The sequence below is a fragment of the Acinonyx jubatus genome, chromosome B3 (genome assembly GCF_027475565.1).
Source record: "Acinonyx jubatus isolate Ajub_Pintada_27869175 chromosome B3, VMU_Ajub_asm_v1.0, whole genome shotgun sequence".
NCBI lineage: Eukaryota > Metazoa > Chordata > Mammalia > Carnivora > Felidae > Acinonyx > Acinonyx jubatus.
In genome coordinates, this window is record NC_069386.1 from 72,365,138 (window position 1) to 72,378,664 (window position 13,527).

General features: G+C 38.5%; 1 protein-coding gene across 3 annotated transcripts in view; it reads left to right on the plus strand.

Moving 5' to 3' along the window:
• The window catches only part of RNF212B (ring finger protein 212B), a 56,347-nt gene that overhangs the window by 24,816 nt on the left and 18,004 nt on the right, over positions 1–13,527 (plus strand). For all 3 annotated transcript variants that reach the window (XM_053224287.1, XM_053224286.1, XM_015086652.3), the window contains 6 exons: positions 9,926–10,041; positions 10,671–10,731; positions 11,687–11,715; positions 12,699–12,745; positions 12,968–13,010; positions 13,171–13,231. In XM_053224287.1, the coding sequence (XP_053080262.1) occupies positions 9,926–10,041; positions 10,671–10,731; positions 11,687–11,715; positions 12,699–12,745; positions 12,968–13,010; positions 13,171–13,231 (357 nt within the window). The remainder of the gene's footprint in view (positions 1–9,925; positions 10,042–10,670; positions 10,732–11,686; positions 11,716–12,698; positions 12,746–12,967; positions 13,011–13,170; positions 13,232–13,527) is intronic.

The window sequence follows — 13,527 nt, forward strand, 5'->3', positions numbered from 1 at the left end:
AATTCTTTTTTTTCTTTTTTTTTTTTTAACGTTTATTCATTTTTGACAGACACAGAGGGACAGAGTGCAAACAGGGGTGGGGCAGAGAGAGAGGGAGACACAGAATCCAAAGCAGGCTCCCGGTTCTGAGCTTTCAGCACAGAGCCCAGTGCAGGGCTCGAACTCATGAACCGTGAGAGCATCATCTGAGCCGTAGTCAGATGCTTAACCAACTGAACTACCCAGGCGCCCCCCACTCTCCAGTTCTCCACTGAGATTATTTCATAGCCTAATGGGATTTCTATCTTGGCATGTTTCTTGAGATTTTATCACTGTTTTTCTTCTCCACTCCTGTGAGTGTATTCCTTTCCTAAACATAAACATGATCCTTTGTCATATTCTGGCTGAAGATAGTGGATTTAATTTTTCTTTGCTGTCTCAGCACTCAATCCTAACCCTGGTAATAGAAGAAGGGGAATTAGGCTTTCACTACATTCTGCTTTTAGCTGCTTGGGTGAGCCATCATATTTGAGATACTATTTAACATTATGGGGAGATAAAATCTAGCTGAGACTCAGGGAGAAATGAAAACAAGGTCACATGAACCAGAGAAGGAGCAGACCTTTGGTTAATAACTAAACCCAGGATTAGTTAATGATCAGTAGAGAAATTATATGTAGTCTAAATTCTAACCTGCCTAATCAAGGGACCAATTACACATGGTCAAAAAATCAAGATAAAATAAATGGAAAGGGTGAGTTAATCATCACTTTAGTGAAGGGACAGTTTGGTAAAGTCAGCAATGTCTGAAAATGTGTTTTCCTGTCTGTGAAGTTGAACAACTGATCCAAGTAATATCTAGATTGTTTCATTCAGGCCTCTGCTCAAATTTTTCTTCCTCAGTCAGACTTTTACTGACTCTCATATCTCAAATGGTAGCCCCAGCACTGTCTACTTCTTACCCTGCTTTATTTTTCATCGTAGCTCTTACCTCTAACATTATATACTTGTTTAATGTCTGAATCCTGCACTGAAATGTAGGGCCCATAAATTCAGATATTTGGTAGGTTTTTTTATTGTTATATAACCAGCTCTTTGGATAAATTTTAACATATAGTGGACACTCAAAAAATTATTATATGAATGAATGGCACGTTGATCTAAATATCCACTTGTGTTTTAATCATCCCAGATCGCTCGAGTGACCTGCCAAGGGCTTTTTTCTGCTGTCCTACTCCATGACCAATAGTTAATCACACTGCCCTAGCCTGTGAGCTTTCTTCTAATCCTGGGTCATAGACTACACCCTTATCCATAACTAGCCATCTTTCAAATGCATACCACTAATTGTTCCTTCTTTGGTAAAGCCTTCCCTGATTCCTGTAGGCAAATTTTTGCGCAGACTTTTGTAATCCTATCCCACCTGCTCTTAACTCTGTGAAAGTGTTTTATTTGTTCTTTGTTTCTCTCACTAAACCAAAACCTTTGAAAGACAGGTATCAGCTTCGTATTGCCTAATGGCTAATGAGGTACCTGGTACAAATTAAGTAAATAAGAAATGTTTGTTAAATGAATGCATGCACCTTGGGGTGTGTCCGACTTCGGCTCAGGTCATGATCTCGTGGTCTGTGAGTTTGAGCCCCGCGTTGGGCTCTGGGCTGACAGTTCAGAGCCTGGAGTCTGCTACGGATTCTGTGTCTCCCTCTCTCTCTGCCCCTCCCCCGCTCATGCTCTGTCTCTCTCTCTCTCTCTCTGTCAAAAATAAATAAACATAAAAAATAAAAATAAATGAATGAATGCACCTTAAGGCTGGGGGGGGTTGGGGGGAATGATTCAAGTCAAGGTCAGAGAAAGAGGCTTGAACATATAGGAACTTGTAGGTCATGGTAAGGGTTTTAAGCACAGAAATGGTGTTATCTGATATAAATTTTATTTTATTTTTATTTATTTTTATTTTATTTTATTTTTTAAATAGATATTTATTTTTGAGAGAGAGGGGGGAAGAAAGAGAGGGAGACACAGAATCCAAAGCAGGCTCCAGGCTTTAAGCTGTCAGCACAGAGCCTGACGTGGGGCTTGAACTCATGAACCTGTGAGATCATGACCTCAGCTGAAGTCAGACACTTAATTGACTGAGCCACCCAGGCGCCCCATCTGATATGTAATTTTAAAAGAGAATCTGGCTGCTGAGTGGAGAATGGATCATAGAGAAGTTAAGAGTAGAAGCAAAGAGACTACTTAAGAGGCTATAGGAGAAATCTAAGCAAGACTTCTTGAGCTAAAATGGTAGCAGTAGAAATGGAGAAGGGTAGTCAAATCTGAGATATTTTCTAGGAAGAAACGTTGTTGATTTGGATGTGGAAGATGAGAAAAAGAGAGGAATCAAAGAAGATGTCTGGGTTTTTGTCTTGAACAGCTGAGTGGGATGATTGTACTCTTTACCAAGGCTGAGAAGACCATTTGAGGGAAAATACCATTTTGGATATTAGGTTATAGATGCTTGTTAGAACTCCTGTAGGATAAATCACAAAGGCAGATAAATTTATCATTCTGAAGCTCAGGACATAGGTCAAGGATAGAGATATAAGTATGGAGCTCATTAGGATGAGTTTTTAAAGCCTTGGGACTTGATGAGATCGCCCAGAGAAGGATCCCCTTCAAAATCTAGTGATTAGGTGTGGAGTTAACAAAGAGAAGCAATGAATGAGTGAAAGCAAGGAGAGTGTGATATCACAGGAAACTAAGAAAGGGAAATGTTCCAAAAAGAAAGAAATAATCAGTGTCCCCCCCCCCCCCGCCCCGGCCGCCCCGCTTCAGACATATATCCATTTGCTGCCTTGATATCTTCACTAATCTTCCATATGTCCCAAACTGAACTCAGTATTCTTAACACCCTCCACCCTGCTCACCCTCCAATACACACAGGAAAATAGGCTACTTACTCTTCCTGTTTCTATATAAATGATAACCATTATCCACATAACAATCAAACCAAAAATCTAGGAGTCATTCTTGATTCCTTTTTCTCTTTGCATATCCAATCCATTATTAAATCATGTCAGTTCTGTCTCTCTAAAATACTTGAATACTCTCTATCTCCAGCCTTCTAGTTTAATCTATCATTGTTTCTTTCCTAAATTACTATAGTAGCTTCCTAACTGTTCTTTTGACATCCAGTCCCTCCTTTTCCTATCAATTCTCCATATTGAGGCCAAGAAACCGTTCAAAATATAGGTATGATTAGTTCATTTCCCTATTTAAAACTATTCAATACAACCATTGCTTTGAGAATAAAGTCCAATGTTCAACATGGTCCATAGGGCCAGGTCTGCTTTGGTCCCTGCTTATCCCTTTAGTCTCACCTCTTTTCATCTCCCCCTATCCCACTATATACAGACATATTGAATCTATTTTAACTGTTTATATAAATATTTTCTCTCTTGTTTCTGGACCTTTGTATGTGCTGTTTCATCTGTCTAGAACATTATATCCTCAAACATATATAGGGATAAGTACACACAGTACCTACAATATAATACCATATTGCCATATCGTATTATAATTTTTTGTTTGCTCATGTTGTCCTATGAGGATAGGGGCAGTATTAATCTTACTCATCTTCTATATAACTTCCTAACATAGTACCAGGAACACAGCAGGATTCAGTAAGTATTTTTTGAAAGAATCAATAGAATAATCTTTCCTATTGAGGTTTTCCTTTAATATAGTATATGAAGTATGGTAAAGGGATAATACTGGGAAAACTATTGAAGTAGAAATATTGAGACCAAATCTGCCTGCTAGCTTGCAACCATTTCTTTGAACCATTCATATTCCTTCACATGTAATGTGAAATAATAATACTCATCTTAGTTCTTATAAAGATCAAGTGAAATAATGTTATGAAAATATTCTTAAAGTTGTAAAGTACTGTATTAGTTTAAAGAATAATGTGGAGGGGCACCTGGGTGGCCCAGTTGGTTAAGCATCCAACTCTTGATTTCAGCTCAGGTCATGATCTCATGGTTCATGGGTTCAAACCCCACATTGGGCTCTGCACTGACAATGTGGAGCCTCCTTGGGATTCTCTCTCTCTCTCTCTCTCTCTCCCTCTCTCTGTTCCTCTCCTACTTGTGCTCTCTCTCTCTCTCAAAATAAATAAATAAACTTAAAAAATTAAAACAGAATAATGTGGAGAACTCATAGTAGATTATGGAAGGTCACAAACCTGCAGGAAAATAATTAAAGACCATATAAGTAAAAAAAAGTTTGGATTTTTAAATTATTTTCAAAGTATAAAATACATGTCTACTTTTTAAATACCAACTTTATAGACATGTACCTTATGTACCAAATTTGCCCCTTTGAAGTTTTCATTTTAGTGTTTTTAGTATATTCACATAATTGTGCAATCACTACTACCTAATTTTAGAGTATTTTTATTACTCCTGGAAGAAACCCTATATCTATTAGCAGGCACTTCCCAAATCCTCTCCACCCTCCCCAACCCTAGGCAATCACTAATTTACTTTCTATCCCTATAGGTTTGCCTATTCTGGACATTTCATAAATATGGAATTAATGTGTGATCTGTTGTGACTGACTTCCTTCACTAAATATGATGTTTCTAGGATCATCCACGTTGTAACATATATTAAGACTTCAGTAGCACTTCACTCTTTTTATAACCAAATAATATTCCATTATATAAACGGGTATATGTTTCATGTATCCATTCATCAGTTGAGAGATATTTGGGTTGTTTCTACTTTTCGGCTATTATGAGTAATTCTGCTATTAACATTTGTGTGTAAGTTTCTGTGGGGGCATATATTTTCATTTCTCTTGGATGTATATGTAGAAGTTGAATTACTGAGTCAAATGGTAACTATGTTTAACTTTTCGAGGAAATGTCAGACTGTTTTCTCCAGTACTGACACTATTTTACATTCTAATCTGCAGTGTTTGAGGGTTTTGATTTCTCCATATCTTCACTAACTCTTATAAACTCTTAACTGTCTTTGATTATAACTATCCTAGTGGAGTGAAGTGGTATCTCATTGTGGTTTTGATTTGGGATTCCTCTCTTGACAAATGATGTTGAGCATCTTTTCCTGTGCTCACTGGCCATTTGTATATCTTCTTTAAAGTTCTGTTCAGAGGCACCTGGGTGGCTTAGTTGGGTAAGCATCCAACTTCAGCTCAGGTCATGATCTTGCAGTTCATAGATTTGAGCCCCGCATCAGGTACTGTGCTGACAGCTCAGAGCCTGGAGCCTGCTTCAGATTCTATGTTTCCCTCTCCCTCTGCCCCTCCCCAGCTTGTGCTCTGTCGCTTTCTCTCTCTCAAAAATAAATTTAAAAATTTTTTAAATAATAATTCCTTAATCTTATCCAATTCTGCAGCTGTTATAATTATTTTAAAACTTTGTTTAAATTGGGTTTATATAAGGTCTATATAGTTCAGTTGGTTGTTAATGTCTCAAGTTTCTATTTAACTATAAGTTTCCTTTCGTTTCTTTTTTTATTAGTACTGAAGAAAATGTTCTTTTGTCTTATAGAGTTTTCTCCAGTGTGGATTTTGTTCATTGTATCCCCGTGGAATCATTTAACAATGCTTGTTTGTGCTCTGTATTTCCTTAATCAGAATCATTTGATTGGGGGTGAGTGGGAGGCAAGACTACTTTACAGCAGTGTTGTGTTCCACCAAGAGGTACATAAGGGTCTTCTGTCTCTTGTTTTGTGTGATGGTAGCCAATGATGAACTTTACATTGATCCATTAAGTAATTAGGAGTTGCAAAATGCTGGGGTCCCTGGATGGCTCAGTCAGTTGGGTGTCCGACTTTGGCTCAGGTCAAGGTCTTGCGGTCTATGAGTTCGAGCCCTGCATTGGGCTCTGTGCTGAGAGGGATCAGGGCCTGGACCCTGCTTTGGATTCTGTGTCCCCCTCTCTCTCTGTACTCTCCTGCTCTCTGTCTCTCTGTCTTTCTCTCTCAAAAATAAATAAACATTGAAAAAAAATTTTTTTAAGGAAGTACAAAATGCTAATATTTAATTCTGTCATTTCTATCTCATGTTTTTTAGGTGGAATATGTCTATAAAAAGAAACTTCCTTTTCTCAACAGTATGATTACCTTGAGATATAATTTAAAATACTAAGACTTTTAGGGGAACCTGGGTGGCTCAGTTGGTTAAGCGTCCGACTTTGGCTCAGGTCATGATCTCACAATTCCTGGGTTCGAGCCCCTCATCAAGCTCTCTGCTGTCAGCACAGAGCCATTTTGGATCTCTTTCACCTTCTCTTTCTGCCCCTCCTCCACTCATTTTCTCTCTCTCTCTCTTTCTTTCTCTCAAAATAAATAAACTTAAAAAACTTACTAAGACCTTTAGATACAATGGAACGAGGGAGTCAGTTTCATAAAAGATAGATAAGACAAACCAATAGGTTATGAGAGTCAAAGGTAGATAATGAGTTTACCAATGCCTTTGAAGTAAATTTCTAAAACTTAGCAACATCTTTACAAATATTCAAAACATTAAAATTGTATCAGAATATAAATATTCAACTAAAAACTCTGACATTTAAAAATAAGACTTAGGAAATCAATTCTTAGTACAAAAAAGTTGGTCAAGCTAATATTCATTTCCACGGTATATATCGATTTTTATAAACAAACAAATATCTTTTTTTAAAAATCATCAGGCAGCAAAATGCATACCCCACATTGGACCAAAATATCTTGTGTCCTATCATAATAAACTACTGAGCTTCCCCTTTCCTTCCATTGTGATTCCTCTTCCGGTATCTTTTAGTGGTTTCTCCCTTGCTTTCTCCAGGCCCTTGTCATTAACTGGACCTATTTCAGAACTGAAGTTTTAGAATACTGTCTTCAGCAAATGAAGTAAAAATTATGTTCCATGTTACCAATTCTAAAAAGAGAATCCTGAGCCTGAAGACCAGGATACCCTTACCTGGTCCTAGTATGGAGACACAGGAAAGGAATCTGGGTCTAGAAATAAGTAGTTTCATACATTGTTCCAATAAAATAAACAGTATTTAATACTTTGGCATCATCTAGACAGCATTTATGTTATCAACAGAACTACTTTTATTACTGTCTGCTCTATGTTATATTAACGAAATAATCCCAATTTAGAAAAGAAGTCACCAAAATTTGTCCTTCTTCAGGAAAAAAAAGAAGCCAAACTCTTTTTTTTAATGAGGCTGAAGAATTTGAATGAGACAGAATAATGAGTTTGCTAATGATCAAGATTTCTTAAATACTGAAATTCATTTCTGAGTTAGATTTTAGAGTCTATTTTGATGGATGTATTCGAAATAGGCTAAACATTTGTATTCCAACATCAGGCAAAAGCGTGTGTTCCTCTCCTATAACACTTCTTGCTAGTGGTTGTTTTCTGGATTTGTCTTTCCTCTTCTTGGAATGGTCAAATCTAGGATTTGGGTTTGAGTTTTTGGGTAAGTAGTCCTGCTCAGGCCTAGGCAAAAGGCCCTTCAGTAGTCTATTCTAGACTCCTGGAGTTGCAGAGGGGGATCTATTTCCTGTGCACAGAGTGGGGGAGGTGGGCAAGTCTGGGAAGGCAAAAGAAGTTCTCAGACAAAAGAAAAAACGGAGAAGCTTGGGTAGATCAGTCGATTGAGTATTTAACTCTTGATTTCGGCTCAGGTCATGATCCCAAGGGTTATGGGGTATAAGGCTCACTTCACTGAGTATGGAGCCTGCTTAGGATTCTCTCTCTCTCCCTCTCTCTGCCTCTCTCCCCCTGCTCATGTGTGTGCATGGTCTCTTTCTCTCTCTCTCAAAAAAATTTTTTTAAATAAATAAATAAAAGAAAAAACAGACCAAAATTCTTTTAGCTCAGAAAAAAACATGTGGTGGTGGAGTTGGAAGTGTGGGGGAAATTTGGAAATTAGACAAATTTGCTATTGATTTGAATTAAAATAAAAATTAAGGTTGGATAAATTCTTCCTCCTGAAGAATCTAGAAAGACAAGGCAGTAACATGTACTCATGGGTGATTATTAGGAGGGGAGTAGTTTAAATCAGTTTATTTAGATGGGAAAGAGAGGAACTTAAAAGGGGAATTCTTTTTCTCTTAAGTTTTATTTCCTTTTAAACAGCCATCTGTCATGTGTTCTATCTAGTTTGAGAGGAGATTGCCAATTGCTCCCTATCTTTTTCTTATCCTTTTTGAGGACTTAGCTCAGTAAGTTAAAATGATTAACTTTTTATGAGACAAATGGGACCTTTGATGATCTCTAGAGGAAGAATAACTGGTCTAGGGCAGGATTTGGGTTTTCTTGGCCCAAGGTTGATCCTAACTTAATTTTGCTGCAAACTAATTGCAAGAATGGATTAAGATGTTTGGGATACTGTCTCTCGGCTAAACATTACACTTATCTTAAAATCTATTGCTCCCCAACCCCTCGCCACTTTAGGTAACTCCTGGGATTCTGAGCGCCTTTTCCTGCATCTGCACTGCTCAAATTTTAAAAAGTTAACATGTTTTATTTTTGTGAAAACAACCACTTAAAAAAAACAACTAAAGAAGACTATAATGAAATCTTACCTAACTAGAATTAGTTCAGTTTGTTTGTGAGTAGAAAGGAAACAGGGTAGAAGCTATATAAACTGTTTTTTAAGTTTATTTATTTATTTTGAGAGAGAGAATGAGCACAAGCAGAGGAGGAACAGAGAGAGAGGGAGAGGGAGAGAATCCTAAGCAGGCTCTGCACTGTTAGCACAGAGCCCAGTTCGGGGTTCAAACTCCAGAACCGTGAGATCATGACCTGAGCCAAAGTCAAGAGTCGGATGCCCAACTGACTGAGTCACCCAGGCACCCCTATAAACTTTTAAGTTCAATTCTGTAGTAGGGTGGTAAAAGCAACTCACAAATTAGGTGAAAAACAAAAAGTTTATGACAAAAATACCAAGATTTAGGGAAGGACCTTAGAGAAAAGGTTTATAGTCTGAATAGGGAGGAAGCAGATGAGACATAAACACTGCTGTGTGTTCAGAAGTAGAGCCTGACAAAGCTAAAACACTTTCTAAATATTAACTTTTGCTCTGAGTCAGTAATCCTCTGATAGGCACATCAGTATATCAAATGGTAAAGCAAAACAAAAGATAAAATTATTTGCCCATGCCCAGAAATAAAATTCAGGAATAGATAATCTCCTCCTGTGCTTCTTTGCCCTTTACTGTAGCAGCATAAACAGGCTGCAAGTGCCCCTGTGGGTGTCTCAGGGAAAGTAAATTGGTTACCAGTGCTCTGTAATAGCTAGGAATGTGGAAGCTGAGGCCAAACTAATAGTAGACAAGTTAGATCAGAACCAACTCTAAGCCTAAAAAAGTTTTTTGAGTATCACTCTTCTTGTGCAAGATGAAAGATTATATTTTTAAAGGGCCATTCTACCATGCCAGAATATTCTCATAAAGATTTTAAGAAGTGGGGCACCTGGGTGGCTCAGTCAGTTAAGCGTCCAAATTGGCTCAGGTCGTGATCTCATGGTTCTTGGGTTCCAGCCTGCATCAGGCTCTATGCTGACAGTTCAGAGCCAGGAGCCTGCTTCAGATTCTGTCTCTCTCTCTCTCTCTCTCTCCCTCTCTCTCTCCCTCCCTCTCTCTCTCTCTCTCTCTGTCTCTTTCTCCGCCCCTCCCCCACTCATCCTCTGTCTCTCTCAAAAATAAATAAACACTAAAAAAAATTTTTTTTAAGATATTAAGAAGCCATTTTCCTGGAAATGAGAAGCTTTGGCTTTCTCTAGTGCCAAATCGTCTACTTTGGGGGAGACATGAATTAGGCCAGATGCTCCAGAAGAAAATGATCATTAAAGGATGAATTGGTAGATTTCTCTTTGTTGCCAGAAGTAAGGGGAAAGGAGTTATGGGGGTGTGTGTCAAAGACCTGTTTTTCCCTAGTAGGTGTGGAGTTTCCAGAAGAAACAAACAGATCTCCTCATCGCCTTTTATAAGCATAGAATTACAAAGTTAGAAGCAGCCATGCAGGAGGCACAGCAGACGGTGACCAGCCAGGAAAAGTAAGTGACAAATCAAATCACCAGAGAGCATTTTTTCTTTTAGAGAAGCTGTAGCCCTTATTTCCTTATGGTTGCAAAGCCTCGAAATTGCTCTATGTGTGTTTGTGTTTGTCTTGGGTAAATCAGGTACCAAATTTTTGGTCCCCTCAATCTCCATTTTGTTTTTCTCTTTCTTCCCTCAAGGGGCCCTGCTAACCTTATAGTTTCCTCTTGTACTTCCTTGTCAAAAATTGCTTCTTTGGGGAGATGAGGCATAGCTTTTCAATATAAAGACGAGAGACAACATTTCAGATGTTACCTCCAGGAGGGCATATTTGGAAATCTTAAGCTAAAAGATGGAATCCTTGATGGAAGTTTTCAGACAGCAGCAGGCCAGGGGTATGTGTGGAAGGGAAATGGAACTGTGTGTAAACTCCTCTGAAATCATACCAAGTGACTGCTTATTTTGTCCACCTGATTCTTCTAGCCGTCAAACTCAGCTCCTATCTCCTGAATCCCTAGATCTCTGATAGAAATACCTTGTACAGTGGCAGGCATCTCTCTGTATTAACTAGATATTAACGATAAAAATCAGGGTTTTTTTTATCCCATTGACCTGATGGAGATGATTATTTCCATCTTTTGCCTAGAGAGCTGTCAGTCTTAAAGAAGGAGAATGGAGAACTGAAGAAATTTCTTGCCATCCTAAAGGTGAATGAAACAGATTTTCCTTACTATTATTTTCTCTCCTACTTTTCCCGTATATCCAATTGACATGTAGAATAGTGTTTCCTAACCTTTTTCACATCCTGGGATAAATAACTGATAATATTTGTACAAGTACACTCTGGTAAATGGTCGAGGCCCCAGAACACCTTGGACTGAAAGGATCAACATGTAACACTGGTAACCCATTCTCGAACATCAGTGAGTCAGGACATACCATTTGGGAAACTCTCTTATAGAAGAGACATCTATTATAACTTAAAATTTCTCTTTAAGAATCCCAAGGCACCTTGGGGCGCCTGGGTGGCTTGGTCGGTTAAGCGTCCGACTTGGGCTCAGGTCATGATCTCACAGTCCGTGAGTTCCAGCCCTGCGTGGGCTCTGTGCTGACAGCTCAGAGCCTGGAGCCTGTTTCAGATTCTGTGTCTCCCTCTCTCTCTGCTCCTCCCCTGTTCATGCTCTGTCTCTCTCTGTCTCAAAAATAAATAAACGTTAAAAAAAAAAAAGAATCCCAAGGCACCAAAAAAAAAAAAAAAAAAGAATCCCAAGACACCTCAGGACCTTTCCTCTTCCTCCAATCCACCTCTATTTCCTAGACGTTTCTTTCTTCCTAAGAATGTTCTTTGTATTTATATAATTTTCCTATTGATCCTACTCCTGAAACTATTCTAGCACATTTATCCTGCCATTTTCCCTTCCCTCCCCCATAGACTCTCCATATTTTCCCAGGTAAATCAGTCTTCAGGATTCCCAATGTGTTTTTATGAAGAGTAACTAAATGTTTATCCTGCCAAAGCTAATAATTTCCTAGGGAAGCATTGCTGCTTCCCTCTAGCATAACAGCTAGAGGACATTGCAGCTTAGTTATCTAGCAAGTAACATTCATTCGTTAGGACCTTTGAGCTGCAGCTTCCTTCACTCCCATTTTTTTCACTTACAGGAATCTCCAAATTGGTACCAAGGAAGCAGGTCAGTTTTATCAGGTCCCATACTAGCCCTGTTTGAAAATTGCTGTTCTTTCTTAACTCTAGGCTGCAACACACCTGTGTGGGCTGTAAGGTGGAGGAAATGGTTGATGAAGTTATCTTTCACTTCTCCAGTTACTCACAGAAAAGTGCTCAAGTAAAGTCTTGAATGTAATGTTCACTCTTATGAAATCCTACTCATCCTTCAAAATTCAACTCATATGTCACTTCCTGTGTCAAGACTTCACTAGGCAGAGTTCAATATTTTATTAATCATTTATTCAATAAATACTAATTGCCTATTGTTTATCAGGTGCCATATTAGGTGCTGTGTGTACATCACCAGTTAGTCTCATTGGTAATGTCCGTACCCTACCAACTATTAAATTATTTTTTTTTAATCTCAGCCCTGTTTTGGTGTGTTAAGAGACATGGTTCCTGCACCCACAGAAGTGACAGTCTAGTGTTCTTTCATGCTTCTGTACTTCTGATACACCAATTATAATACTTAAACATTGCTTTTATTTATCTTTTTATCTCTCCAACCTCTCAAATATAGGAACCTATTCTAGTTACATTTGTAATCTCAGGATCTAGGATGTATAAGCACTAAATAAATGCTTGTTGAAGAGATGGATGAGGGGATGGAAGGAGTGAGGGAATGATGGATTTATGCATGGATGAACAGGTGGATAGATACGTGTAAAACTGAGAGTACTTTGTAGGCCTTGAGGGAAAGAAGAAAGGAGAACTTCAAAATTTCTCCTATTACAGGCAGTAGAGAAGGTTTCACTTAGGAAATTAGAGAGCCAAGGAGTCTCATATGGAAACTTTGCCTCCATATTTTGCAGTGATACCTGTAATACATGATAGTAAGCAATCTGTGTGCTCAGAGAGTAAGCTGTTACTTCTATAAACAATGATCTGATCGATCCTCTTAGGGGGTACTTAACTTCTGCTGCTGCTTTTTTTTTTTTTTCCTTTCAGGTCAGCCACACCTCGACCAGTAGGCATTACTTCTCCATCACAGTCAGGTAGTGAACATTTTTTGCCCAAATACCTGTGTGAGGTGAATAAATATCCTTTTCCCATATGGAAGATAGTTCCCTCTCAGAGACTGTAATGTGATTTTCTAATCTTGTGTATGGTATGAAAAGATCATATAACCAGATACCCACTTGTGACAGATTGGGTAGGCAAGGCAGCGGGCACACCATTGATGGCTACTTTTCATACTTCACTTTATTCTCTTTCAGTTACTCCACGACCCAGTTCTCAGCACAGCAGCCAAGTGGTCAGGTGAGTAGACAGCCTACACAGCCATATTAAAACTGTTGGCAAGAGTTGGAATATGAAAGAAATACCTAGATATGGCAGAGATAGGGACTAAAGAGACTTTAGGTCTATGTAGAGTTTAACACCAGGTTTGTTTGTTTTCTTTCTGTCTCACCTTATACAGTCGATCCTCCTCAGTGGAGTCTGTCCCTTACAGAATGTCTGGATTTACTAGCTTGGGACAAGTAAGTGATACTTTACTTTCTCTTCCCAGAATGAGATTTCTAATGCTAATTGAAAGCAAAGATTTCTGGCAAAAATATTAACCTTATATTGGTTTTGGTATAAATTATCTGATGCCATGCCTGACTTTCTTTTCTTTTGGCAATGCAGCCCTGATGTTAGAAGCTAACACAGAGAATAAGTGGGGTGAAAGTAGTGGAAATGTTTAAAGACTGAGTTGATAGTAATAGTTCATTTTGGAAGTAATAAAGTGTGGATCCTCCTTGGACTACCATGCCCATTCTGGGAGAACAATATA